The 26,584-nt window shown below is 32.8% G+C and overlaps 2 protein-coding genes and 1 pseudogene across 2 annotated transcripts; 2 read left to right on the top strand and 1 right to left on the bottom strand.

The window, feature by feature from the left end:
- The first annotated feature begins 1,616 nt into the window (after nt 1-1,616).
- LOC110704182 (small GTPase LIP1-like) lies at nt 1,617-9,526 on the top strand. The gene is made up of 7 exons (XM_021881971.1): nt 1,617-2,161; nt 2,989-3,080; nt 3,265-3,406; nt 4,737-5,041; nt 7,664-7,717; nt 7,890-8,017; nt 9,020-9,526. Exons 1-7 carry the CDS (start codon nt 2,071-2,073, stop codon nt 9,210-9,212), a joined length of 1,005 nt encoding a protein of 334 aa, XP_021737663.1. The 5' UTR covers nt 1,617-2,070; the 3' UTR covers nt 9,213-9,526.
- Nucleotides 9,527-10,060: 534 nt separating this feature from the next.
- On the bottom strand, nt 10,061-13,901 carry LOC110704181. Its single transcript, XM_021881970.1, has 2 exons — nt 13,417-13,901; nt 10,061-10,579 (listed from the first exon to the last, which is right to left on the bottom strand). Exons 1-2 carry the CDS (start codon nt 13,825-13,827, stop codon nt 10,364-10,366), a joined length of 627 nt encoding a protein of 208 aa, XP_021737662.1. The 5' UTR covers nt 13,828-13,901; the 3' UTR covers nt 10,061-10,363.
- Nucleotides 13,902-15,045: 1,144 nt separating this feature from the next.
- Nucleotides 15,046-25,404, top strand: LOC110704068 (annotated as a pseudogene).
- The last annotated feature ends 1,180 nt before the right edge of the window (nt 25,405-26,584 follow it).

Raw genomic sequence — 26,584 nt, 5'->3', positions numbered from 1 at the left:
AATCCGTTAGTGGGACCCTAACAGACACGTGTCAATAAGCTATTGGTTTAAAAAAATTAATTATTTTTTTTAAAAAAACCTCAACCGGCTAAACCCAGCCAGCCCCAACACCGACATTGTAGCCCCCGTCTCCGGCATCCCCTGCCCCCACCTTGACCGCTGAAATCAGCCCAACCACCACCTCTTAAACCGGTGACTCCCCCGACCTTCCCCCTCCTCCCCGAAAACCATCCCTACCCATTGAAACCACCCAACTCATTCTCCCCCTCCCCAAAAACAACCCGCCCTTCACCGAGAAATCGAAGTTTCTGGGACTTCGCAGGTCAATTTCATCCCTTCGGTCGTTTTGAGGGCGGAGGGTAAGGCTGAAATCGACCTTTGAACCCCAAAGTGGTGGAATTCATTATGGTTCGTACGTTGGGTGGTTTCCAGGGAGAGGGAATGGGGTTTCGGCGACGTTTCTGGTAGGGGGAGAGGAGTTCGGCGACGGTTCTAGGTAAGGGGAGAAAAGTTCGGCGACAGTTTGGGTAGGGAAAAGGAGGGCGACGATGGTGGTGATGTTTCTGTGGTTAGGCTTACGGCAGTAAGGCTGGTCGGCAGTGGTGCGCAGGAAGCCTGGTGGTGGGAGTGGTGGCTGGGTTGGGTTTGAGGTTTTTTTGTTTTTAAAAAAAACCAATTGAGATGTGACACGTATCAATTAAGGGGTCCCACTAACGGATTCCATCCAAGAATTCGTTAAGTGGCGGTGAAAGCAAATTCCGTTTTTTTTTTTTTTTTTTTTTTGTGGTGTTACAATTATTTTTTTTGGTGGTGTTATAATCAATTTTTCAGCTTTTTTGTGGTGTTATTTTGCAAAATTTCCAAATAATAATAATCACGGCTACTAATAATAAAATTCAAAAAGCCACAAATAGTAACATTAACAATATTAATCATCTCTATTGGAACACAATAATAAATAACAAATTGACTAACATAACATTAAAATTAATAAAACCCAATATTAACTAATATAATAATAATAATCAGCATAATTATTTACAAGCTCAATAAAAAAAAAAAAACCAAGGCAAAATCGAAAAAAAAATCGCTCTTCGACGGTGATTCCCTTAACTTTTCCAATTTCCGACTTTTTTCCTCATCGGCCTCGTGGTTGAATTGTGTGAAGTAGCTTTGCTTCGTGGTTAAATTCTAGTAGTAGTAATGGCAAGGCCAGTGAAGCACCTGTGCAAAGAGACCAATTGCATAGGGCCTCACAATGCAAGGGGCCTCAAATCAACAAAGTTCTTTAATATTATAATCAAAGAAAGAAGCAATTAGTCCAAGTTAATGGCTTCAAGCGTTAAATAAATTAGAACTCTCAAATTTCTAACATTATAATTATTAAACAATAGTGGGTAGGGCCCCTTTTTGTGAGATGTTAAATTTGAACAGGACCTCTGTACTAGCGAGGACGACCTTGAGGAATGGTGTGGTGGTTGAATTGTAATATTAGTAGTGTGGTGGTTTGATGAAGCAAAATCAGACCTAGAGGTAGGTCAAATACTTGAAAGTGTGGGAAAGGGTAAGAGATCCTCATCTTCAAGTACCACAATTGAGAGGATTCGACCTTGTGACCTCAAGGTTACAAGGTAGATTCCTCTCCAACTACACCAAGCCAAACCTTACTTGATTATATAAGCGTTGTAGCGTGGTTAAGTACCTTTAAAAAATAAAGGGATTAGGACAGATACAATAATTTAGGACAAATTCAGATTAACTAAATAGGGCCTAGATGTACTCGTACCTGAAATGTGCAACCGAAAAAAAAAAAATATATATATAGTAGTGCAACCGAACCAGAATTCACACATCTTACTGCCCCAACCACAAGGAAGGCGGGAACTGCATTAGAAGTCACCAAACCAAAGCTAGCAACGTCTAATCATATCCCTTTCATCTAAAAAAAATCCACCAAACTCACCTAAATTACTCTCAATGAACTCTGCTGCTCTTCAATCTGACATTCGATCAATTTTTGTATTGTGAATAGATGTTCTAACTCTGCTGCTCTTCAATCTTTCATTCGAGATGTTCTGGAGGGAAAGAGAGAGAGAAATCAGGGATAACAATGGCGGCCCCCCTATTGGCACGGTCCGTGTCTTAGTTGTGGGAGATTCTGGTAATTTTTTTTGTCATCAAGTAGTTAATTTGATGCTGAAATTTTCTGGGTATTGTTTATTTTTGCTGTTTGATTTATTGATGTTCATTTATCTTTACAATTGATTTTTTTTTTTTTTTTTTTTTTTTTTTTTTTTTTTTTGTGGGGGTTTATGTTGATTTTTTCAAGTTTACACCTTGTTTAGAATAGGAAGAAAGTAGGGTTGAAAGAAGATATGATGATTTATATTATTGTTTCCTCTTATTATTTCATTTGTGGGTTTCATAATTAGTTAGTTATGAACATTGAAGAAACTGCTATAATCTTATTTGTGGGGTTTTGTTGGGCATTTCTGATCATTTTTGTGTTATGAACTTTAACTGTATGTGCTGTAGCAAACATGATACTGTAGTATTGCTGAGTCCCATCTCTGGAGACCCGTGTTTTGGTAAACAGTTGCCGGAGCGGCTTTTAATCTTTTGACCTATCCATATGATGTAAGTGCATGGAAGGTAGACATTGTTGGAGGTTCAAGCAATGTTTATGACATCGAATCGATGTTGAATTGGGAATGTCGGAAAGCTGCTGTTTACTCTATGTAATTTCAGTTTAATCAATAAATCCACCATATTATTGCAATTGTATCTTTCCTTCTTTATTATGAATAGTTTGATTTGAGGTAAGATAAGATATGGACTTTTCATTGTGTCACAGTTTGTTACATAGATGGTTAATCTACTCAGATATGGACTTTTCATTGTGCACCTTATTGCCTTCGCTATACTATTCTCTTCAAATGAGCCGCATTGGTGTAAATTTATGAAACATCAAATTGACTGACTTGGCAGGTGTGGGTAAGACATCACTTGTCCATCTCATTCTAAATGGTTCTGCAGTAGCACGTCCTCCCCAAACAATTGGTTGTGCAGTTTCAGTTAAGGTGCACTTCATGCTCTTTTCCTGAGTTTAAGGTGGTATAGAACAGTGGAATATATATTGCTATCTCGGCTTTATGAATTGGAATTAAATTAATTTAACTTTTTGTAGATTCATATAGTAGGTTATGCACTTATTCAACAACTTGTTCCACTTTCTTAAGGACCTATTCTTTCTTTTGGTGGCAGCATATAACTTATAGAAGTTCTGTGAGCTCATCAAATGGCTTGGAGGGAGATGTAGATAGAGATTTCTTTGTGGAACTTTGGGATGTTTGTGGACATGAACGCTACAAAGATTGCAGATCTCTTTTCTATTCACAAGTGAATGGTAAAGGAGCCTTTTGCTTTATGGGTCCAGAGAAAGTACGGCAATTAAGGACTTAACTGCGGTCAACAATCTGTTGACTACTCGTCTACTCATGCTTCATGGGTGCCTCTAGATAAAAATGAAAGAGCAATATATAAATTATGCTTATATCTTATCTACTGAAAAAAAAAAACAAAAAAATCATTAACCATTGTATGGTATGTTTTAACTTGAACTAATATTAATTTTCAAAACTCAATTGATTAAAAAAAAAAAAAAAGTGCAGTTACTTCTTATCACACTAATTCAGTTTCTAAATATTATCATGTGTATACAATTGTATCATTTGGAATGAGGGAAATGTAGACGTGTAGCTTATTGTTCTAACATAGGTGAGTCTTCACATAGTTAGTGATTATTGGATTGTTGTTGCTTCATAATTGCTGGAGAAATTAAATAAGAGTGCTAGTATTCAACCTCTTTTCATCTAAATCCCCAGCTTCCATACCTTAGTACCCATGGACTGATCTTTAGAGGTCAGGACTTCTGCTTCACCAGTTTCATCTCTGAGAGAATAGGTTAGGTGGAACATCCATCTCAGCTATGTTAAATAAAATGTCCAGGAGCCTTCATCATTTATTTCTTCCTTCCTGGTTGTATGAATCTTCTTGTCTCATGTATTGTACTTCGATAACCTAAGATTGCTGCTTCTACTATATCCTTCACTGCAGCTGGCTATGCAAATGAAGCCATGATTCCTTTTATTTACTGGTAAAAGAATACTAAATTCTGTCCTTATATCCGGTTATATTCAACTTTTGGGACCCCCATTGTGTTAGAATGGAGATGTGTTTTGACACATATTATAGATGAAGGTATTTCTATTGAGAAGAATGTCCCTGTAATCCCCAGTCTAATGGCTTAATAGTTCTTTTCTATCCACCAAAGTTGGTAAATAGGCAATTTTGCTTATCTGGGTACTGCATTTTGATTGGCCTCCCTAGTTATTATTCATCTAATTTGAGGTGTGTGCGACTTTGGGATGAACAACCAGTAGGTGGCTGGTTTCAGTATAAGTGTTGCTTTCTTTGGTTCCTGAATATTAACTCTGTGATAAGTGACTTTTTATTAACTTCCTAGTGGGTAATGTTCGAATAGTGGAATCTTGAATATTCAGGACTCCACATATATGTAGGAAACATTTTTAGTTATAACCTTATCTATTCCCATGGAAGGAAAAATAACTTAACTTATTTGGCAGGTTCAAATTTTCTAGTAGTATCATCTAGGGGGAAATGTGTGCATATTATCATGCTGGCTTATGCTCTTATCTTTTGTGGAACTATTGCAGGTGTCATTTTTGTTTATGACATCTCTCAAAAGAGGACAAAATCAAGCCTACAGAAATGGGCTGCTGAGGTCACTGCAAATGGGACTTTCTCAGCACCTCTGGCATCTGGTGGGCCTTATGGGCTTCCTGTTCCCTATATTGTAATCAGTAACAAAGCAGATATCACAGCAAAGGAGAGTGAAAGAGGCAGCAGTGGTAATCTTGTTGATGTTGCTAGGCAATGGGTTGAGAAGCAAGGTCTACTTTCATCTAGTGAAGACCTTCCAATGACTGCAAGTTTTCCTGGAAATTCAGCCCATATTGCTGTAAGTATTCAAAGTCTCAAACTTTGGCCTATATTTGCTCGTACTGGAATTTCCTCTTTATGTAATAAGCTGTTTCTACTTTCACTAAACATGAGGGGAGGGATCCTGGGAAAAAGTGAGATTCTTATTTCACGAACGAATATATAATGCATATGTAGCGAAAGCTATATCAGGGTACATGTAAGATGCCTCCATTATCAAGGGTTTGAAATGTTAACTACCCCAAAAACAGAATTTATAACAACTGCATGCTTCTCTAGTGAAAGCTAAATGCTATAAATTGAATTTTTTTGGAGAAGGGGAAGTTAGGAAGTTGCATAACAAAATTGTCTAGTAGCTTGTAGGAAAAGACAGCTAGTTAGTAAGGGAAAGCTTTATTTATAAAGCTAACTAAAGAGAGATTTTCATGCGGAGAGAGAGTTTCTTGGAAGAAAATTCACCTCTCGAAATTGGAATTATTTTATATAGGCAAAATTGGCCTCAGCTAAGTGCACCCATGCTAATACTTCAGGGTGTTTTGGCTATTTTTCTTAGTTCAGTAGTGCACCCAAGCCAATGTTGAGGCCAATTTTGCCTTTTATATATGGCTGTAACTTCCAGACTTTAATCATCAATCTCCCCCTTCTTGCATTATTCTTACATTTAATTCCAAATTTCAGTCCATTGTTATGATAATATATAACACTATCATAAGAAAACTTTTATGATGAAATGGGCTAAAATTATTAAATAAATACTGTTTGCAGTTGAAAGGCTAAAATCATAATCACCTAATCAAAAATTATTCCTAAGTCCACTAACTATGCAGATAGGGAAGAAGGGTCGAACCATAGGGAAACAAGTCAATTTATTCCTAATTAATCAAAAGTAATCTAAATTATCAAGTAACCAATTTGTTGTTATTTAAGAGAACTAAACTACTAGGAATAAAAGTAAGGAGAAATAAAAGTAGGGGAAAATCAATGAATAAAAGACCTAGGGCATAGGTTCACCGAAAAATAATATTCCAAGGTAAAACATAACAATCAATTATCAATGTATCAATTATTCAGATCATAAAGGGATTTCGCTACGTATTACAATCAGAGAGTTAATTTACCGATATTAAATCTCATCTCTCAAATCTCGACTTTACCATTTATAAATTAGTCCGCCTTTTGAAACTAAGCGTAAACATCAATTCTCATCTCTCGAATTTCGAATCAATATTGCATAACTCATACAATTAAACTAGGCCTAATCTAATTGCATAGCATTAAATCAATCAATAGGAAATTAATCAAGCATTGACAATCAACAATAACAAATTACCCCTTAATATTATTTATGCATCCCCACAAACCCTAGAAAGGGAACTACTTACGTATAATTAAATCTAAACTAATCAATGCAATTAAATAAATCATGATGAAATAAAGAAATAAAATTATTGAAATTAATAGAGAAGAAATCGTTACCAAAATTAACGGAAATAATGAGTTGAATCAAGAACAAAGTGTAGAGTTGTAGAGATAGAAAATAAAGCTAAGTAGAGAGAGAGAGAGAGAGAGAGAGAGTCTAAGAGAAGAGGTCACTACTACTAAAAACACTAAATCGTACTTATACAAAACTCCTAACAAATCCTAATTAGAACCAAGTAAATCGCCGAAAACACCCCATCAGAAACACGTGCCCGATCGGGCCCGCCTTTCTCTTCGCTCTCTGATTCTGAGCAGCCGCCCGATCGAGCCAAAGGTTGCCCGATCGGGCCTGGCTATGCTTGGACTTGGATTGGGCTTCACTTCTTAGCCCACTCCGAATTTCTACTTTGAGGCTTGAATACTCGGTGCCCAATGCTCGGTATTTCACATGTCGAGCCCTTAATAACTGGCTCGATGACTCTCCAATGCTCGTAGTCGTGCACCTCCAATGAAAAGTGGTCGTGCACCTCCAATGCTTGTAGCCGTTCCATGAAATCCCCGGAAAAATGCTCCAAAAGTGCAATTCCCTACAAAACTCAACCAAAAAAACAAAAACACTAGAAAACACCAATTAGTAATAAAAGTGGCTCTAAAGAGCCAAAAACACTACCAATTATGACCAAGGGACGGGGGTAAAATACGATATAAAATGGACATATCAGCAGTATTGTAGAAAACAATAAGAAAAGTGGGTATTGCTCTAGAGAGGGGATTTATAGACATGCACAAAAACACTGGGACTACTCTCTGCGCGCGCGTGTGTGTAGGCAGTACTTTATGTGCATGTGTGCGCTCCCGCACGCGCGTGTGTGTAGGTAGTAGTTATTATGCTTGTGTGTGCGAGCACATGTGTGTGTGGCAAATATTCATTACGGGAATAAAGAGTCTCCAAGTAACTGCCACAAAACCCTTGCATTTGGTTTTAAATTTTCAGCCATCTGTTTTTTTTGGAGTCATTGAAGTATTTCTGACTACATTAGCTCTATTGCCTCATTAGCAAAGAAGTGTTTGTTAGAGAGTTACATTTTATCTTCACTTCTTCTAGATTTGACTAGACTGTGTGAGGATTAGTTTTGTTATGACTGGATGGTTTATGTTACTGGCATTTTTCCAATCATGCATATTTAATGGAATCTGATATCTGTTGTTTTTATTTACATAGGCTGCTAAGGAGGGTAGATTTGATAAGGAGGCTCTGATGAAGTTTTTTCATTTGGTAACCTTGAACATTATCTCCATTTTGGTCTGATCATGCTGTCCCTGGGTTTCTTTTCTCTATTCCCTTCTGCCTTTTCCACTTTATAATCATAATTAATGTAAGTAGTGTGAACTGTGAATGACTGAAGGCTAACATTGACAACTTTCCTTTTTTTCTTTTTTTTTCCCAGTTGATCAGGAGGAGGTATTTTGCCGATGAAATACCTGCACCATCTCCTTGGGGTCTTACATCTCAAAGAACTAGTCAGCATTCAACTGAAATCTCAAGTGATGAAGATATTTTGCCCCCATCTGCAAGGTTTGTTTCATGCTTTCCTTTTTAATCACTGCACTTCTTGTTTTTTCCACCTTGAAAGGAACAAAACTGGTTTGACAGAGATTGCCAATTCATATAACTTTCTATGAAATGTGATCTCTCTTCGAGGGTATAATTTATTTTGCAGTCCAGTATCCCATTATTGCACTACTGAACCCTTCTTGGGGCAATTTTTAACGTGTAAAACCTTATTAAATTTAGTGGAAAAGCAAACCCAAAGCATTTGTAATTTCAGTTTTTCAGAACAATGTAAGAGCTTATTTTAAAAATGAAGAAGAAATGAAGAAAACAACTTCTTCAAGGTCATCGCTTGGTAAAGATTATTGCATTGGCAAAATCAGGTGCGATGAGTTGATGGCTGATTAGTGTAAGATTGCAAACTGCTTGTACTTTGAACTATGCTCTGTAAAATGTCTTGCGGTCTTGCTACAGCATGAGCATTTGCAACCTGACAATAAATTACAAATAACTAACTGGTTCAGTTTTTGAAGTTTTTCTATTGAATTTGATGAGGTTTTATGAGTTCTGGGTTACTGGAAGGGGTGAAAAGGTACACATGTGGCCATGTGGGTTTATATTAGCAAAATACCTTAAAAACAGTCAAGTTCCCCTTTTAAATTACATTTTTGATGTTTTCATCATTTGCTAAATATTTCAGTTGCTGGTTGATACTTGGTTACATACATTGTCTATATCATCATGTAGTTTCACTGGCTTTATATTTGAAGAAAGTTTCTGGCAGGGGGACTTTAATGAAAGGAAGCTAATGTAGTTTCTTATTTATACTCATTGATCTACGAACATGGAGTTCTATTTGCAGTGTGTAAGAGATACTATGTCATTATGTGGCATATGCTTTTTTTTTTTTTTTTTTTTTTTTTTGACATTTAGTACATTAAACGGAAACATTCTCTGTTTGATATTGTTAGTTAAATCCAGACATTTGTATCCTCATGTTCTTTAATTTCGTGATGTATATTGCAGGTTGAGCAGCAATCTGTACAATCATAACGTCCATCCTCCTCTTCCAGCTCAACGTAATCTTCCACCTCCTCCCACTTTGTACCCTCAACAACCTGTATCCAATTCTGAGAACTATAGTTTCCCAAGAATCTATCAAAATATATATTCAGAGTTCAGTTACTCCAAATCTAAGCGAACTGATATTGATGTCTAGTTAGTAGGGAAGCTAACAGCCTGCAGGCTTGGACAGGCTCTTTTTTAATGCTTTGGTTAGAATTGCCAGATTGCCGGCTGGTTATCATGTTTGTTCGAGTGCAGCAACCTCATGTAGTATTTGTTTTCTTTTCCTTCTAAAACTAGCCGATGGGTGTTTTGGCAGGCGAATAGAAGTTAGAGCGACATTGATCCTTTTGTTGCGTGTAAATGTGGGTGTTGTTTGTATATATTCTTCCCACACAATGATATGGCTGATGTACAGGGAGGTCACTATAATGAAAATGAAGGTTATTTGTCAATTGTTTGTGTTAAGGGTTGAAATGACCGACTCTATTTGTATCTAGTTTATCTTTGAAATTGATGGTGGTTCCCATTCTACTGAATTGAAATGACTGACTCTATTTGTATTGTATAAAAGAATTTAACATTGTGGATATCAACTAGCTTAGCTGGTTAAAGTATTGGGGATGGTATACAAAACTTAAAATAAAGTTTTGTCTACATCAATGTCTTTGCAACTCTCTACCCACCAAAAAAAAATTCTAGGAAGTATGGCCATTTAAAAATTGCCCCCATATTGTTTTTTGCAAGAATGGCTTATCAGAACACTTCTAGTAATTGTCATTACCTTTGTGAACATGTGACCTTTTTTTTATAGGCTATTGAATAATGGTAGTTCCCGTTCCTTTATCTTGGATGGTGTCCTATATTGTAGTTAGCTATCTAGTAGGGTTTGGCTTAGGCGTTAAGGATAGTATATAGGTAGTGATTGATGAGATAGTTAAGATTGGATATCAAGTATAGGTAGTGACATACTTGGAAAAGGAGAGAAATATGAAGCAACAATGAACCATAAACTATGTATTTTTTATTTTAAACAATAAATGACAATTGCAACATTGCTAGCTCGAATTTATGGATGGTTGAGTTGCATCCTTCAAATCATTGGTAGCATAGAGTTAACTGTATTTGGAAACACTATAATTTGTAGAGCAAAATCAGCAAATATTACTACACATAAGACTACCTTGGGAAAAATGTACAAGATATAGAGAATCTATATTTCTTGTTTAGTACACGTGAAATTATTGGAGAAATATTGAACAAAAAGGAGGGAGAATGTTAGCTTTCAAAAGGTAACAAGGCCTGTTAACACCAGCCACGATTCTGCAAAAATTCCTTTGTTCTCTTCCTCATGCGAGTGAAAACAATGATTGCACAGGTAAGAACCCAGGGAGGGATTCTCCATCCCTTCATGTTAAATTTTTCAGCCCAGACGGGTGATTCAGTTACCACAACAGCTATCAAGACTGTCATAAGGGCCACACCAACAACAATCCTTGTAACAGGTTTGATCATGGAGTCCTACAGGAAAATCACAACAATAACAGGATTAGTCAAAAGGCTTATAAACCAAGGAGAACAAATAAGTTAATAGCAAGCATTGGTATTGGTAACTAACTAGTAAATATAATCTCTCTTAGTTAAGACACAAGCATAACAACAGGACATAATATAGAGATGGAAGCAGCACAAGGAAAGCCTCCTTGCTTGCGATAAAAGTTACATCAGAGTTTTTACCAAGGAATAAAGGAGCTTGTAATCCTAGTTTGCTAACAGCACAAATGTATCTTTAAGGCTTGTAATCCTAATTTGATAGAGAAGAGAATAGTTGTGTTTCATGTATGGCTAACAACGGCAAGAAGACCAAAAATGCAGACATTTTGAAAACCATGAAACAGATTTAAGCACTTATGGGAAAATGCAGGATGTGCTTTCCTACTGCAGGATGGGGAAATAAAGACTATGTGTGATATGATTGCAGGCTGGAAGGATGTAGATGAAAAGCTGAAGAGGAGGGGTGCAATTTAGCGTGGTATGGTTGGGCAGAGAGAAACAAAAAAATATTTGAAGACAAGAGTACCCCTGATGGAGTTTTGATGGAAAGAGTGGCAAGATTGGAGGAGGAACAATGCAAGTATGTTCAGTGAATATATGCTAGACCAAGCAACAAAAAACAACGGCAGCAGCGTGTATAGAGTGCTCCACCTCAGAATGTGGTCAAGTTAAATTCTGACGCAGCTCTGAATATTGAAGGATGGGTTGGACTCGGAGTTGTGGCAAGGGATGATCGTGGAGAAGTTATTTTTACTGCTGTTCGTAGACAGCAGGCCTGGTGGTCTCCTAGCATCGCTGAGGCAAAAGACATTGTTATGGCTCTGAGGCTGGGCAGAAAGTATGGTTTGAGGGATGTGGTGATTGAATCAGATCGTGATCTGAATGCAAAGAAACTATGCAGGGCTACTATCTACTGCACTGAGCTTGATTCAATCCTTGAAGACATCCTTGTGTTGAGTAGGCACTTTAACTCCATTAGTTTTTCTCACATTAAGAGAGAAGACAATAGTGTAGCACATGCACATCATGTAGCAAGAATTCTCCCTTTTGGTGTTGAGCAGGTTTGGGAATGGCATAGCCCTTTGGAAATCACCCCTATGTATTGATGGATAAAGTTGCTTTGAGTTAATAAAATCTCAGTTTACGTTTTGTCAAAAAAAAAAAAAAAAAAAAAAGAAACGGATTTTTGTAAAATGGTAAGTCTGTGAAAGGGCTCCAAGATTTGTTCAAATTTAAAATAGCAAAGAATATAGCTCTTGATATTGCTTCTGATAATGATCACTGGATGATTAGGGAGCCCGATGACCCAAATACTAGGAAAAAAGTCACTCAAGTCTAATACTCAATATATCAGGTTGTCACTGTTGAAGATTCTGAAGATTAAAAAAATAAAGAATTGTATATCAAGATTTACGATGAACCGAAAGACAAAGTGTCAAACTTCATACCATGAAGTTCCTAGTTTCAAAGATGGAGATTTTTACTAGTGTTCTCTTTATATCATTATTATTGACTTTAAAAGTACTCTTATTGTTGTTGGTAGAGATGATATATTAGTGGGGTCATGTTCATTAGAGTTGTTGCATCCAAAACATCCAATTTATCATTTATGCTAATTTCTATCAGACTAATGACAAAGACATCCCGAACACTAAAGATTAAGTAGAAACACATCTCTCTAAGAATTAATACCTCATAAAATTCTCAAAGTCTCTAAATCAATCCTATCCTCACAAATTACAACTCGTAACAAGTAACCAATAGCAACCAAAATAATATTAAAAATTGGATATCTATTTAATTACCACATAAAACCTCATGATCACCACATTAATCAAACAAAACGAAATTCAAAACAAATGCATCCCATCATATCAAATGAGCTATAAACACAGTAACCTACTTCCAGCATTCATTATTCATCATATTTGCAACACTTCCCTATTACAGCAATTTCAAATTAATTTCAACATCACTTTGTTTGGTAATTGGTTCTCTACTTTTCCCTATCTCTCCTCATCGACCTCATAAATAATGGAGCCTCATGGCTAGCACTTATTTTGGAATGTCGAAAGTATAACTATTCAGCCCCTCATATCATATATCATAAATTCCTTATAAACATAACAATCTATGAATATAAATAAAAGTCAAGGTGTTTATCACTTAAGCTCAGAGGCATAAAGGTAGCAAATTCAAATCTCAAATCCAACATCTTAAAGCAATCAAACCTAATTCAAACTTTCAAACCAAAATAATAAAATTACAATATTAAAAACAATCCACAAATACCCAGAAAATCAATCAAACCAAATCACACTAATATATGATGAGGAGAGGTAGGGAGAACCAAACAAAGTGATGTTGAAATTAAAGCAATCATATTTAAAACAATCCACAAATAACCAGAAAATCTTAAAGCAATCAAATCTGTAAAACTCCCAAAACTAAACTCTAGTGACCACTCAATAATTCCAAAACTATAATCAATCAACTCCAATTTAAATCCAATTAATAACAAAATCCCAAAACCTCAGCAATTTTTTTTGTAATAAAAAATTCAAAACAAAATGATTCAGAATAAAGAAAACCATTAGAATCAATCAAATCCAGTTTAAACCTTACTAATAACAAAACCCCAATGATTTTTTGTAATCACAAATTCAAAACAAAATTAAACAATAAGTTAGGGAATGAAGAAAACCACTAAAATCAATCATATCCAATTTAAACCTTTTTATAACAAAAACCCAATAATTTGTTTGTAATCATAAAATGAAAACAAAAAAGGGAATGAAGAAAACCTTGGGTTCACCATCAATGGAAATAACAGAGCCATCTTTATAAGGAAGCAAAGAGCGGCCATTCTTAGGATGAAATCGAATCGGAACAGTACGACCACCATCATTAGGATTAAAGGCATAAATACATTTGAATCCATATTCCTCCATTATATCTCGAACTTCTAATTGATCTTGATCCCAACCACCAAGAGTTGATTTTGCCACCGCAATCGGACCCTTTCCTTGTCGATAAACATGGAGTTCAATCTCCGGTACTTTTGTTTTCACTGATCTTCGATTTTGTTGGGTTGGTGTTTCTGGTTCTTCGATTGTTGTTGAAGGGGTGATTTCTTCGGATGTGGGTTTTAGAAGAGGGGTTGTTTCGTTGGAATCCATTGCTGATTGACCTTCTCTTTCTCTCTCCTCCGCCATTGCTGTTTTGTGGGAGTAGTATTACCGATTTTTTTTTTTATTTCTTATCAATAACTCTATACTAAAAGACACGTGTCATCTCCTGGTGTGTCCTTAATATATATATTTTTTTTAAAATAAAAAAAAAATAATTCCAAAAATGTTGATCAATCAATCTTTAATTTCAAATACTAATTTCCTAGAAAAGCAGCAAATCAAACGAATATAATTCCAAAAAGCACATCAATCAATCTTTAATTTCAAACACTAATTTCCTAGAAAGCAGCAAATCAAACGAAATAATCGTGCATATATAATAATATATACTTTTGGTAACAAAACATTCTTTCAATTTCGATCTCCAAGATCACTAAGATGCAACTCATGCAAGTAATAATATCAGCTTTTCCAAATTTTGCTCCAAAAAGGAGATATTTTGCATATATATATGTAAATAATAATCAATAATAAATATAATCTTACGGTAATCTGAAAAAAATATACTAAAAAGATACAATATATTTAAATAATCACCATAAATCTTATTATAACTGTCCTAACATATATACTACGGTTGATATTAATCTTCCCTTAAAAAACAAAATCCAAGCTACTCATATATATTAAGGTTGATTTGCAAACTTCCCTTTAAAAAATTCAAATCTTAGCAAATCATATTATTATTGTTAATTGATATGCAATCTTCCCTTAAAAAAAATAAAAACAAAATCCAAGCTACTCATATATATAAGGTTGATTTGCAAACTTCCCTTTAATGAACATTGACAAATGCAATCACCAACGTGAATGTTAACATACATGAAGAATCTCATAATGTGAACTAATAATTCAAGCACATCAATCAATCTTTAATTTCAAACACTAATCTCCTAGAAAAGCAGCAAATCAAACGAAATAATCATGCATATATAATAATATAATATACTTTTGGTAACAAAACATTCTTTCAACAAAACATTGTATGTTGATATGTAATATTCCCTTAAAATCTTAGCTAATCATGACTATATTCTTACTATAATATATACTTCGTATTACATACGGTTGATATTCATTCCTTATATGATTAAATCATGCAATATTCTCTAATTCTTTTTACCTTTTTATTTTTATCCCAGATTTTCCAAAAACATCTTACCTAATCGGCCATTATAAAAAAGCATTAATGTGAATTTTTGAATCACAACCACTAAATAACTTTAAACGTTATTTTTTCTAATGACACAAAGTTTAAAGCTTATACAAAATATCAATCCGTCGAATGAAAATATTACTATACAGGCTAGGGTTATCTACTTATGGACTATTCCATCTTTTAATAATGCAAACGATGTACATTCTCTAGAGATGGTTTTACTAGATGAACAGGTATGTAATCTAATGTTTGTCATCATTTTTTATATATGTGTATAAGTTGTGCTAGCATCTTGCGGAGTTTCAATATTTATGTTTTTTTTTAATTTAATTTTTTTTTATCTAAATTAGGGAGGAAAGATCCAGGCTTCCGCAAAGAAGTCCTTCCTTGTGATATTTCAAACTAAACTAGCAGAGGGACAAGTTTATAACATTTCAAATTTTGGAGTTGGATTTAATAATGGGTCGTATAAACCCACGGGACATGAATACAAAATTCTTTTTAAACACTTAACTACAGTCAATCAAGTGGAAGGAGCAAGCATTCCCATTCGTGGTTTTGATTTGAAACCTTACAATTCAATAGTTTCAAACAAGCTGGACACCAATATTTTAGTTGGTATGATTAATTAAGTTTTTAATATATGTTTGTCTTACTTTATTTTTACACATAATTGATTTATTTATTTTAATCGTGAAAAAATATTACATTGGATATCTTTCCGGAATTTCATTAACCAATACATTTTTAAGAGATGGTAATCAACAAAAGATGATCAACATCCAATTGGAGGATTTGCAGCAAGTAGAATATAATTTTTTTTCCATTAATAAATACATTGTTTTTAGTCATATTTTATCATGCAGTATTAAGATTTTTATTTAATTCATGACACACCTAATTTTTTTATTTTTTATTTTTTTGTTATAGAAAAAATGTCTTGGATTGCACATTGTGGAATACATATGCTGACCAACTAAGAGACTATTTAGCCGAGCATCCAAATCGACAAGTTTTTATTGTCATTCAATTTGCAAAAATCAAGACTTTTCAAGGTATATTTACTTTTTAAATTTTTTATTCATTATAGTGATTTATTTTCACTTTATATGTGTGTGTTTTGAATTCTTTCTATACAATATAGGTGTTGTTAGAATATCAAGTTCACTGTTTGTCACTAAACTTCATATATATTCCAACATTACTGAGATAGAAGATTTCAAACAGAGGTATGTAATTTTTCTACGTCAAAATTAAATAATAATATTCTTATACAATTATAAAATGGCTTACGTGAATAATATGAATAAATTATCATTCAGTTTTGATGGTGGAGGAAAGACTTCTTCAGAAATGGTGGCACAAATAAGTAGTCATATCTCTCATGGACAAGAAAGCGAGTTTTTGAACAAGTCAGAGAGGAAACTTATTGATGAGATACATGAAATACAAGAAGTAAGCAAATACTTCAATTACATGCTTATATATTATATATATCTAATCATATATCGCTTAAATACCTACGGTATTTAATTTTTTTTTAATTTGCTCATAGTTTGTAACTGTGTGACATTGGCTACAATTGACTCTATTGATCTCGAAAATGGTTGGTTCTACCTCGCATGTAAGAAGGACTATAAGAAAGTTCAGAGTTTGGTTATTAATGAACTTACAAAATTTTGGTGTGATAAGTGCAATAATCATGTAGAGCCTGTTCCAAGGTTTAAACTACAAGTAAGAGTTGTTGATGAATCGGGAAGTGCTTCGTTTGTTATGTTTGATCGAGAGGTGGTGCAAGTTTTAGGAAAATCCGCTTTATACATAAGAGAAAGTCAATTAAAGGTATACATAATTCGTACATAATTATTACTATATTTCATATAAAAATAAATGGGTATGAACCTCATAAAACTTACAAAATATAACTTGATCTAATTTTTATCAAATAAAATTTCTGAAAAGTACGAATGAAACATGCATGCATTATCATAACTCTAATAATCTAATTTTTTTTCATGATACAGGATGGAGATAGTGATTCAATACCTAAAGATTTAGAAGAACTCTTGAAAAGAAAGTTTTTGTTTAAGGTTAAAATTACAAATTATAATCTTAAGCAAAATTCTCCTTTATTCACAGTGACTAAATTGTCTGATGATATGAACCTCATAAAACTATTCGAAGATGCAGACAATTTGAATAAGGTACTTATTAATTGCACAAAAACTTTATTCATTTACAATATATATACTATATACGAAGTATGTATTTACCATATTCTATTGAATGACATAGTTTGTGGAGCATGAAGAAATAGATGTGACTTCAAAGTCTATCAATATTTGCAAGGATCCCATCCAAAGTGAAATGGTATTGATATTATAGACTATATACAAAGATTTTCTTATGTTTTTCAACAAAATATCCATTATATATGTTTTTTAAACGTACTTTATTAATTATTATTTCAATTATGTAGGATAATTCTCTCAGTGACAAAGAGAAGACGGATGATAATTGTTCACCTATCTATATTATTCCGAACAAAAAGAGAAGCTTTGAAGAGATTGAGGACAGATGTTCAGAACTATCAGAAGGACATCTCACATCATCTGAGTTTTCAACTAATAAAACTCAACAAAAGATTGTTATCAAGACAGAGAAGGAATAAAGGAATAACTCATGAATTACTTAAAACCCAATTGAATAATGTTATTAAGATAGATGATAATTAAGTGATTTTGTTTTGAAGTAGTTTTTATGTAAGGTTTTTGAATTATTTTTTAATAATACATCAACTGTGATTTTTGCTGGTTTGATGATGTTTTAATTTTCTTATTGGTTAATTTAAGGCTTTGGTTTAGCTATATTTGTTTTATATACTAATTTTATAGAGTTGAGTTGAATTAAGTGTTGTATTTAGAAGATAATTGATTTCGTATCTTTCAAATATTCTAATGTTAATCCATGTCACTATAGCCTCCTTACATATAAGCAAATAAATAAGTCTGAATCCAACCTTTTTTACATCGAAATTTCATAGTTAGCTGCTCTTGTATGCAATCACCATATTCCTAAATGAATAAGTTATTCTATCTCAAAAAGCCACTAAAAACAATCACATTAAAATCAATTATTACAGCTATAAAGCTGTCAGCAATGAGAAGTAATTACTTTTAACCCCTACCCCCAAACACAAATATTACATAGATCAGTCTGAGTCTCCCAAATTCGATTGCATCCTTGACTTCACTGATCAATTTGCTTATATGTCAGATTGTTTCCTTCTCTTTTGTTAAGGGGGAAGGTGGTTCAATAGAGTTGCCCATAGTCTAAAATTGAAATGTACTTTTGATAGTTGATGTGTGTGGCTGGAGGAATATTCTCAAGACGACTTGGAAGCCCTTGAATCTGAATAAAATACTAAATAAAGGTTCAGTATATATCACTACTATATTTTATTATATCAACTATTATATATAATACTTTTATTTACTATAAATTTAATTATATATCATAATTATATTTTATTTTGAAAGAATTATATGTTATAATTGTCTGTAACAAAGAATCCTAATTTATCTTTCAATATATATACAGATCATATATAATGTATGCATAAATATAATTGACTCACTTTTTGGTAATTTGCAGTGCAATTTTAGCATATTGTGGATAGTGCATATATTATTGATTGATTTCGTATCTTTTAAAGTTTAAAAAGTTCATGTGTTACTAATTCAGAATATATATATATATATATATATATATATATATATATATATATATATATATATATATATATATATATATATATATATATATATATATATATATATATATATATATATATATATATAAAGCATTTGAACTGTTCTATAGAGACACCAAAAAAAGGGATCAATTGCTTACAAAAAGTGCAAGAATGAACCGATTAACAATCTTAAGAGAAAAGCGAGCGCGACTATCATATGAAACACAAACACCAAGCCATTCAAGAAGACCACTAAATGCTATATCAAATGGTAGGTCTTATCACTTTTTTTTTTTTTTTTTTGTCAGTAGCCATCATTTGTTTCAGAAAATGATATACTCCATAATAATAATACTATTGTACTGTGTGTCATGTAATCAAACCTCAATTTTGTAGTTTACCAAGATTATGGTGAATCATCTACAAGGAAAACTCAAGTTTGGGCTCCCAACGCAATAACAACATCATTTGGATATAATATCAATGGCCATATGAATATTGATGGTGAAAATAACTCAAATTTTGAATTAGAAGGTATAGGCCAAGCATTAATTCTTATTGACATCATATATATTTTTATAGTTTGTTAATGTACTATTTTCACAATAGGATATGGGATCATTGATGATAATGATGAACTTAATGAGGATGACATAAATAATGACATAGAAGGTGACGATGAACTTGAAGATGTTATTGGGTTTAAAGGTATGTATTTCATAAAACTTAAACTAATTGCATTTTTTTTTTATTAAATACAAGTATATATTTGTGTCCTTATAATTCAACAAATTTGTAGACTATTGGGACATTGGAGATCCAATGTATACTTGTGAATATTGTAATGCAATCATGTGGTTGGAAGAAAGAGCAAGAAAAGATCGAAAAACAAACCCAAAATTTTCTCAGTGTTGCATGCAAGGAAAGGTTCAAATTCCTAAGCTTCAAGATCCACCTCAAATACTTCGAGACCTATATACAAATCACGATGCTAGGAGCAAGAATTTCCAAGATAATACTCGACCATATAATATGATGTATGCTTTTACTTCAATGGGTGGCAAAATTGATTCATCTGTGAACAGAGGACGAGGTCCATTTACCTTTAGATTGTATGGTCAGAATTACCATCGAATAGGGAGTTTATTGCCAATGACGGGGTCGTCTCCAAAGTTTTCACAATTATATATTTATGATACAGAAAATGAAGTATCTAATAGAATGCATGCTTTCAGGTATGTATCTTATGATGATAATCGTGGATTATATTAAACATGCATTTATATGTATAAATTATTGTAAAATATTTTCCTTTAAATTAATATAGTAGTAGCACTTTTTATTACAATATCATAAAGACATGAATCATAAAGTAAATGATGAAAAGTATATACAATAATGTACCACCTAAAATCTATAAGCATAAATAACGCTTATCCTTTTTTTTTTTTTTTATGCAGTTCAAATAGTACTAGAAATAATGCATTGGATGATACAATTGTTGAAGATTTGTGACAAATGTTTGATGAATATAATCCACTAGCTCAAGCATTTAGAGTGGCTAGAAATCGATTTGAGTCGAACAATCAGGAGGCTGTTAAGCTTAGACTCATTGGAGGAAGGGAGACTGATGGAAGGACTTATAATTTGCCTACTGCATCCGAAGTAGCAGCTCTAATTATTGGAGATGTTGGAAGTTCAGTTGGAGAAAGTGATATAATAGTTGAGACAAAAAGCGGTCAATTACAACGTTTAAATGAGCTACATCCATCTTATCTTCCACTACAATATCCCTTACTGTTTCCATATGGAGAGGATGGATATAGACTTGGTATTCAATTAAGGGACTCAACTAGCATCAATCGAAAAAGAAAGAAATTGACCATGAGAGAATTCTTTGCTTTTAGAATACACGAGAGAGAAGATGAGGTTTTCACTATTTTATGGTCTCGGAAATTATTCCAACAACTTTGTGTTGATGGTTTCACGATGATAGAATCTGAAAGGATGTGTTACATTCGAACTCATCAAAAACAGCTCAGAGTAGACAAGTATAAGAATCTCAAAGAAGTGCCACGACAAAACACTAATTCTTCTTCGACAGGAAAACCTATGATATTACCTTCATCTTTTACTGGTTGTGCTAGATATAATGCTGAAACTTACAAAGATGCGATGGCTATTTGCAAATGGTATGGATATCCGATTTGTTCATCACTTCCACTTGCAATCCAAAATGGCCCGAAATCCTAAGATATGTACAAAAGAGAGGTCTTAAACCTGAAGATCGGCCAGACATTCTTTGCAGAATTTTCAAAATCAAACTAGATCAGTTGATTCGTGATTTGAAGGAAGGGAAAATATTTGGAAAAGCACAAGCTTGTGAGTATTAACATCATTGTTTAAACTTTAAAGTCAATTTTTTTTATATATATATTGTTGTCATTATTACAGTATCTTATGCTATTTTTTGCATTATTGTTACCATAAAAATATTATATACGACAAAAAATAGTATTAGACATACATATTCCTACAAGTTGTAAATGCAAAATTGGAAACAAGCAATAAGATTTTTGATTATCTACTATTATGTATTACTACTATATTTTAGTGTAGATAACTATACAATTAGCTTAGAGAAAAGAAAGTGAATTATTATTATATTGAATGAATGGAAACATGCATGAAATCTATCACATATAGTATTAATTGAATCAAAGATTTTTAGTATTAAATTACTATATATAAGTAGATAAAATGATGAATAATATTTTTTATAGTATATATTATAATGATCACGCTTATATGACACCATTATGTATACCAACCCAAACCACTATAAGAGTATATACTTCAATTAATATTATAATTATATAATGCTATACATTTCACTTATCTTAACTTTAAGGTATATTAATTAGTTTAATAATTAAATTGATAATGAAGTTCATTACATGTGCAGTGGTCTACACAATTGAATTTCAGAAACGTGGTCTACCTCATGCTCATATCGTATTGTTTTTGCACCAAGAAGACAAGTTTCCTAATGTCGATGACATTGATAAGGTTATATCTGCAGAAATACCTGATCAGGAAACATACCCAGATTTATATATCTTAGTTAGAGACTCTATGTTTCATGGTCCATGTGGTGCACATAATATCCGCTCACCATGTATGAAAGATGGAAAGTGCTCAAAACATTTTCCCAAAAAATTCATTGATAGAACCACAGTGGATGATCAAGGATATCCTATGTATATAAGAAGGAATAATGGTAGAACAGTTGAAAAGAATTGAGTTTTGTTGGATAATTGGTATGTCGTCCCTTATAATCCTTCACTACTCATGAAATATGGAGCTCATATAAATGTTGAGTGGTGCAATCAATCCCGTGCTATTAAATATTTGTTTAAATATATTAGCAAAGGACATGATCGAGTAACCGCATCTCTAAGTCATACAAGAGGAGACGATGGAAATAATAATGACAAAGATGAGATAAAAGCATACTATGATTGCAGGTAAATTCACTATAATTTATTACAAGGCTTTTGTACTTATAATTCATACTTGATATTTATTTCTTTATTTTTTTTCCAATTTTATATCTATTTTAGTATTTTACTTTCACTATAATTATAATCACTAAATAAATGGGAAAAATAAAAACAGGTACATTTCTCCATGTGAGGCGGTTTGGAGAATTCTAGGTTATGATATTCATTATAGAACTCCATCAGTTGAAAGATTGAGTTTTCATCTCCCTGATGAACAAAGTATTGTATTTGAGGATGACGAGCCACTTGAAGACGTCATGAACAAGTCGGGGATCAATAGTTCAATATTTTTAAAATGGATTGATTGCAATAAAAAGTCTCATAAAGCAAGAAATTTAACTTATTGTGAGTTCCCTACAGAATTTGTGTGGCACAAAAAGGGAAGGAAGGAATGGAGGGAAAGGGATCAAAGATATTCTATTGGAAGAATTTATTATGTTTCTCCTGGGAGTGGAGAGCTATACTACCTCAGTTCTTTGTTGAATATAGTTAAAGGTCCAACATGTTATGAAGATATTAGAACTGTCAATGGTGTATTGTACTCAGCATTCAAAGAAGCTTGCTATGCTCTTGGACTACTAGAGGATGACAAAGAATACATTGATGGTATAACTGAAGCAAGCTTTTGGGGATCAGCACAATATTTAAGAACCCTATTTGTGACTTTATTAATATCAGGAAGTATGTCAAGACCCGAATTTGTGTACGAGCAAATATGGAAATTCCTTGCAGATGATGTACTTTTCAGACAAAGAAGTATTCTTCAAATTACTGGTACGACATTAGTCCAATATATATTTTTAAGTTGTTTGGTTTTGTTAAATAATGTTATTAAATTTTGCTTATTTCAATAGTCTAATAACCATGTTTTAATATATATTCTCTTAACTAGGTTAGATACCGTGCCATGCACGGTTATTTTCATTACTTCATATGTTTCAAACTTATAAGATAATCTATATCAATGTAATATAAAAATATAAACTAATTTATTTGAAACCATAAGATAAGAATTCATTATAGGAAAATATGTAAAATATTAGAATTTATTATGAGAAGATATGTAAAACATGTTTACAATTCATTTCTTAAAAAACCATAGGATTAAAAAAATATAGTGGTTTCTTAAAGAGAAGATAAATCTGTATTAATATCTATTGTCAATCAGTCAATGTGTAATCAAGATTATAATCGTTATAAATATTTCACCAAGATCATGACCATTCTAAAAAAGATATTATAGCATCACTAGGCTACTGTAATAAAAGTTTCGTGTAAGCAAATATGTTTACTTTTTAAAACTTCAATTATATTATGCATGCAAATAAAGTCAACCATTTTTGTACTAATATTATAAATTACTTTTGTTAGACTTGATGTTAAGTGAAGAGCAATTAAAGGACCACACTTTGGCACTTATAGAGAATTTATTGCAAAGTAATGGTCGTAGTCTTTCACAATTTCCTCCGATGCCATTACCAGATCATGATTTGGTTTCTCATGGGCTAAATAAGCTTATTCAAGGAGAACTTTGTTACGATAGAACGTCCATGGATTTAGAGCATAAAAGACTATCTTCATGTCTAACTGATGAGCAAAAAGGGGTATATGATGAAATAATGAATGCTCTTGCTGGAGATGAAGGAGGTGTTTTCTTTCTTTACGGCTATGGTGGCACAGGAAAAACCTTCATGTGGAAAACACTTTCGGCTGCTATACGATCTCAGGGTTAAATTGTACTTAATGTTGCATCAAGTGGAATTGCATCTCTTCTTCTTCCAGGAGGTAGAACTTCTCATTCTAGATTTGCTATTCCAATAAATGTAACTGAAAATACAACTTGTGAAATTAAACAGAGATCCCCGTTGGCCGATCTTTTAATCAAGACAAAACTTATTATTTGGGATGAAGCTCCAATGGTACATCGATTTTGTTTTGAGCTCTAGATAGAAGTCTGAGGGATATTATGAGGTTCTCTAATCCAAAAAGCATGGATCAACCATTTGGTGGCAAGGTAGTTGTTTTTGGTGGAGACTTTCGACAAATTTTACCGGTTATTCCCAAAGGAAGTCGACAAGATATTGTATTTTCATCCATCAACTCTTCATACATATGGGATTATTGTCGTGTACTATCATTAACTCAAAATATGAGACTAAAAGTGGGAAGTTCACATTTGAATTTAAATGAGATCAAAGAATTTTCAGAGTGGATATTGAGAATTGGAGATGGTAAAGAAGGAGAACATAATGATGGGGAGGCAATTATAAAAATTCCTGATGAGTTATTGATTAAAGATGAAGTTAATAGTCCGGTTGCATCTATTGTTGAAAGTGTGTATCCATTCATATCACATAATTTGGATGACGCAAAATACTTTCAAGAGAGAGCTATTCTTGTGCCAACAAATGAGTGTGTAGAGGTGGTTAATGAGCATCTATTGTCTATTATTCCCGGGGAAGAGAAAATTTATCTTAGCTCAGATAATATTTGTGCATCAGATAGAAATGTGAGGGGTAATCAAGAGTTGTATACATCGGATTTCTTAAATACCATCAAATGTTCAGGACTTCCGAATCATACCTTGAAACTAAAGATTGGGGTTCCAGTTATGTTACTTAGAAATATTGACCAACCTAATGGTCTATGTAATGGCACTAGATTAGTGATTACTCAACTGGGTAACCATATAATTGAGGCTAAAATCATATCAGGAAACAACATTGGACATAAGGTATTTATTCCTCGCATGCTTTTAACCCCAACTGACATAAAATTGTCTTTTAAATTTCAACGAAGGCAAATATCCATTAGTTGTCTGTTTTGCAATGACTATTAACAAAAGTCAAGGTCAATCTCTTTCCCATGTTGGCCTATATCTCCCAAGACCAGTATTTAGTCATGGTCAACTATATGTTGCGGTTTCAAGAGTCACAAAGAAGAGTGGACTAAAAGTTTTGATATGTGACAAAGAAGGAAAAATATATCATACTACACACAATGTAGTATACAAAGAGGTGTTTCAAAATTTGCATAATGAGGTACGTAATTTATCTTTGTGTAAATTTAAAGTTTACTTTATTTATTTCTTAAATTTACTTCCTCTTATTTCATGGTCAACTTAAATATGGAAAATTTATTATACAATAATCATATCATGGAGATATTTTTACTATGATTTTATTATATATCATAATTATATTATTTTTTTTGAAAGAATCATATACCATTATTATCTTTAACAAGGAATATTTATTCCCTTAAAAGTGATGCGTGATGCGTGCATATAGATCATGAAATTATTTGGTATCTTTTGAAGTGTAAAAGTATTTATGTCTCACTAATTTAGAATATTTTTATTCACTTGATACATATATGATATAGATGTGTATTTTATTCTAAAGCATTTGAACATTTCTATAGAGACACCCAAAAATTGTTCAATTACTTACAAACAATGCAAGAATAAATATATTCTATATAATCTTGACATATCATTTTTAAATAAATTTCTCAATCATATATTTTATCATTATTTTATTAATTTTACATAAGATATACTGATCCTTACCCTTTTTATGCAGTGATTGTATGTAGAAGGACGACCTCATTCAATTGTTATCTTCCTCGATTAAATAATAATTGATCAAGTTCCTAGAACAACTACCGGAGATGATAGAAATAAAAGGCAACGCAAATGATAACACATGATGTGCAATTCAAACATTAATCTTTATCTGTATTTTTTTGTATTTTAATTTATTTCTTTAATGATTTTTTCTTGACAAATACTTTATTATTAACAATAATAAAATGGTCATTGCAACATTATATTACGTCAATTGTTTGTTTGTTTACGCTTTATATTATGTGTATGTTTTGTCAATTTTTAAATTTTTTTTAATAGACCGTGCATGGCACGGGTCCTAAACTAGTTATTATTATTTTTTAAACGAACGAACCCCAATTGATCTTAGAGATAAACATTTTAATTTATCTCCTCTTACAACTCTATGTGTTAAAATCTGTGCCACTTTATTATTTTATTTCTATCATTTAAAAAATAAAAGAAAATGAGTAAATTGCAAAACATAATCCAAATTTCATGATTTGGTGTTTGGATATTGTTTCGGGGTTTTCTGATGTCCTGCGGGAGAGTTACAATTCCGAGACTGGAACCGGACGCCTGTACCTGCAAAACAACGGAGACTCCTGGTGGTGGGAGCTCCGCCTCCAACGGTCAAGTTAGTACTTGATTAAGGAGTAATTAATGCGGAAATTAAAGTGATTGGGTCTCTCTAGGTG

This window comes from Chenopodium quinoa, unplaced genomic scaffold (genome assembly GCF_001683475.1).
Source record: "Chenopodium quinoa cultivar QQ74 unplaced genomic scaffold, ASM168347v1, whole genome shotgun sequence".
Lineage (NCBI taxonomy): Eukaryota > Viridiplantae > Streptophyta > Magnoliopsida > Caryophyllales > Amaranthaceae > Chenopodium > Chenopodium quinoa.
The sequence above is the reverse complement of the archived record's forward strand: the minus strand, read 5'-3'. Positions and strand labels throughout refer to the sequence as shown.

Coding starts and splice junctions, on each gene's coding strand:
- LOC110704182 (XM_021881971.1), top strand. CDS start 2,071: ATGTTCTGGAGGGAAAGAGAGAGAGAAATCAGGGATAACAATGGCGGC. Junction 2,162..2,988: donor CTTAGTTGTGGGAGATTCTG/GTAATTTTTTTT, acceptor CTGACTTGGCAG/GTGTGGGTAAGACATCACTT. Junction 7,718..7,889: donor TGATGAAGTTTTTTCATTTG/GTAACCTTGAAC, acceptor TTTTTTTCCCAG/TTGATCAGGAGGAGGTATTT.
- LOC110704181 (XM_021881970.1), bottom strand. CDS start 13,827: ATGGCGGAGGAGAGAGAAAGAGAAGGTCAATCAGCAATGGATTCCAAC. Junction 10,580..13,416: donor CCATTGATGGTGAACCCAAG/GTTTTCTTCATT, acceptor ATTTTCCTGTAG/GACTCCATGATCAAACCTGT.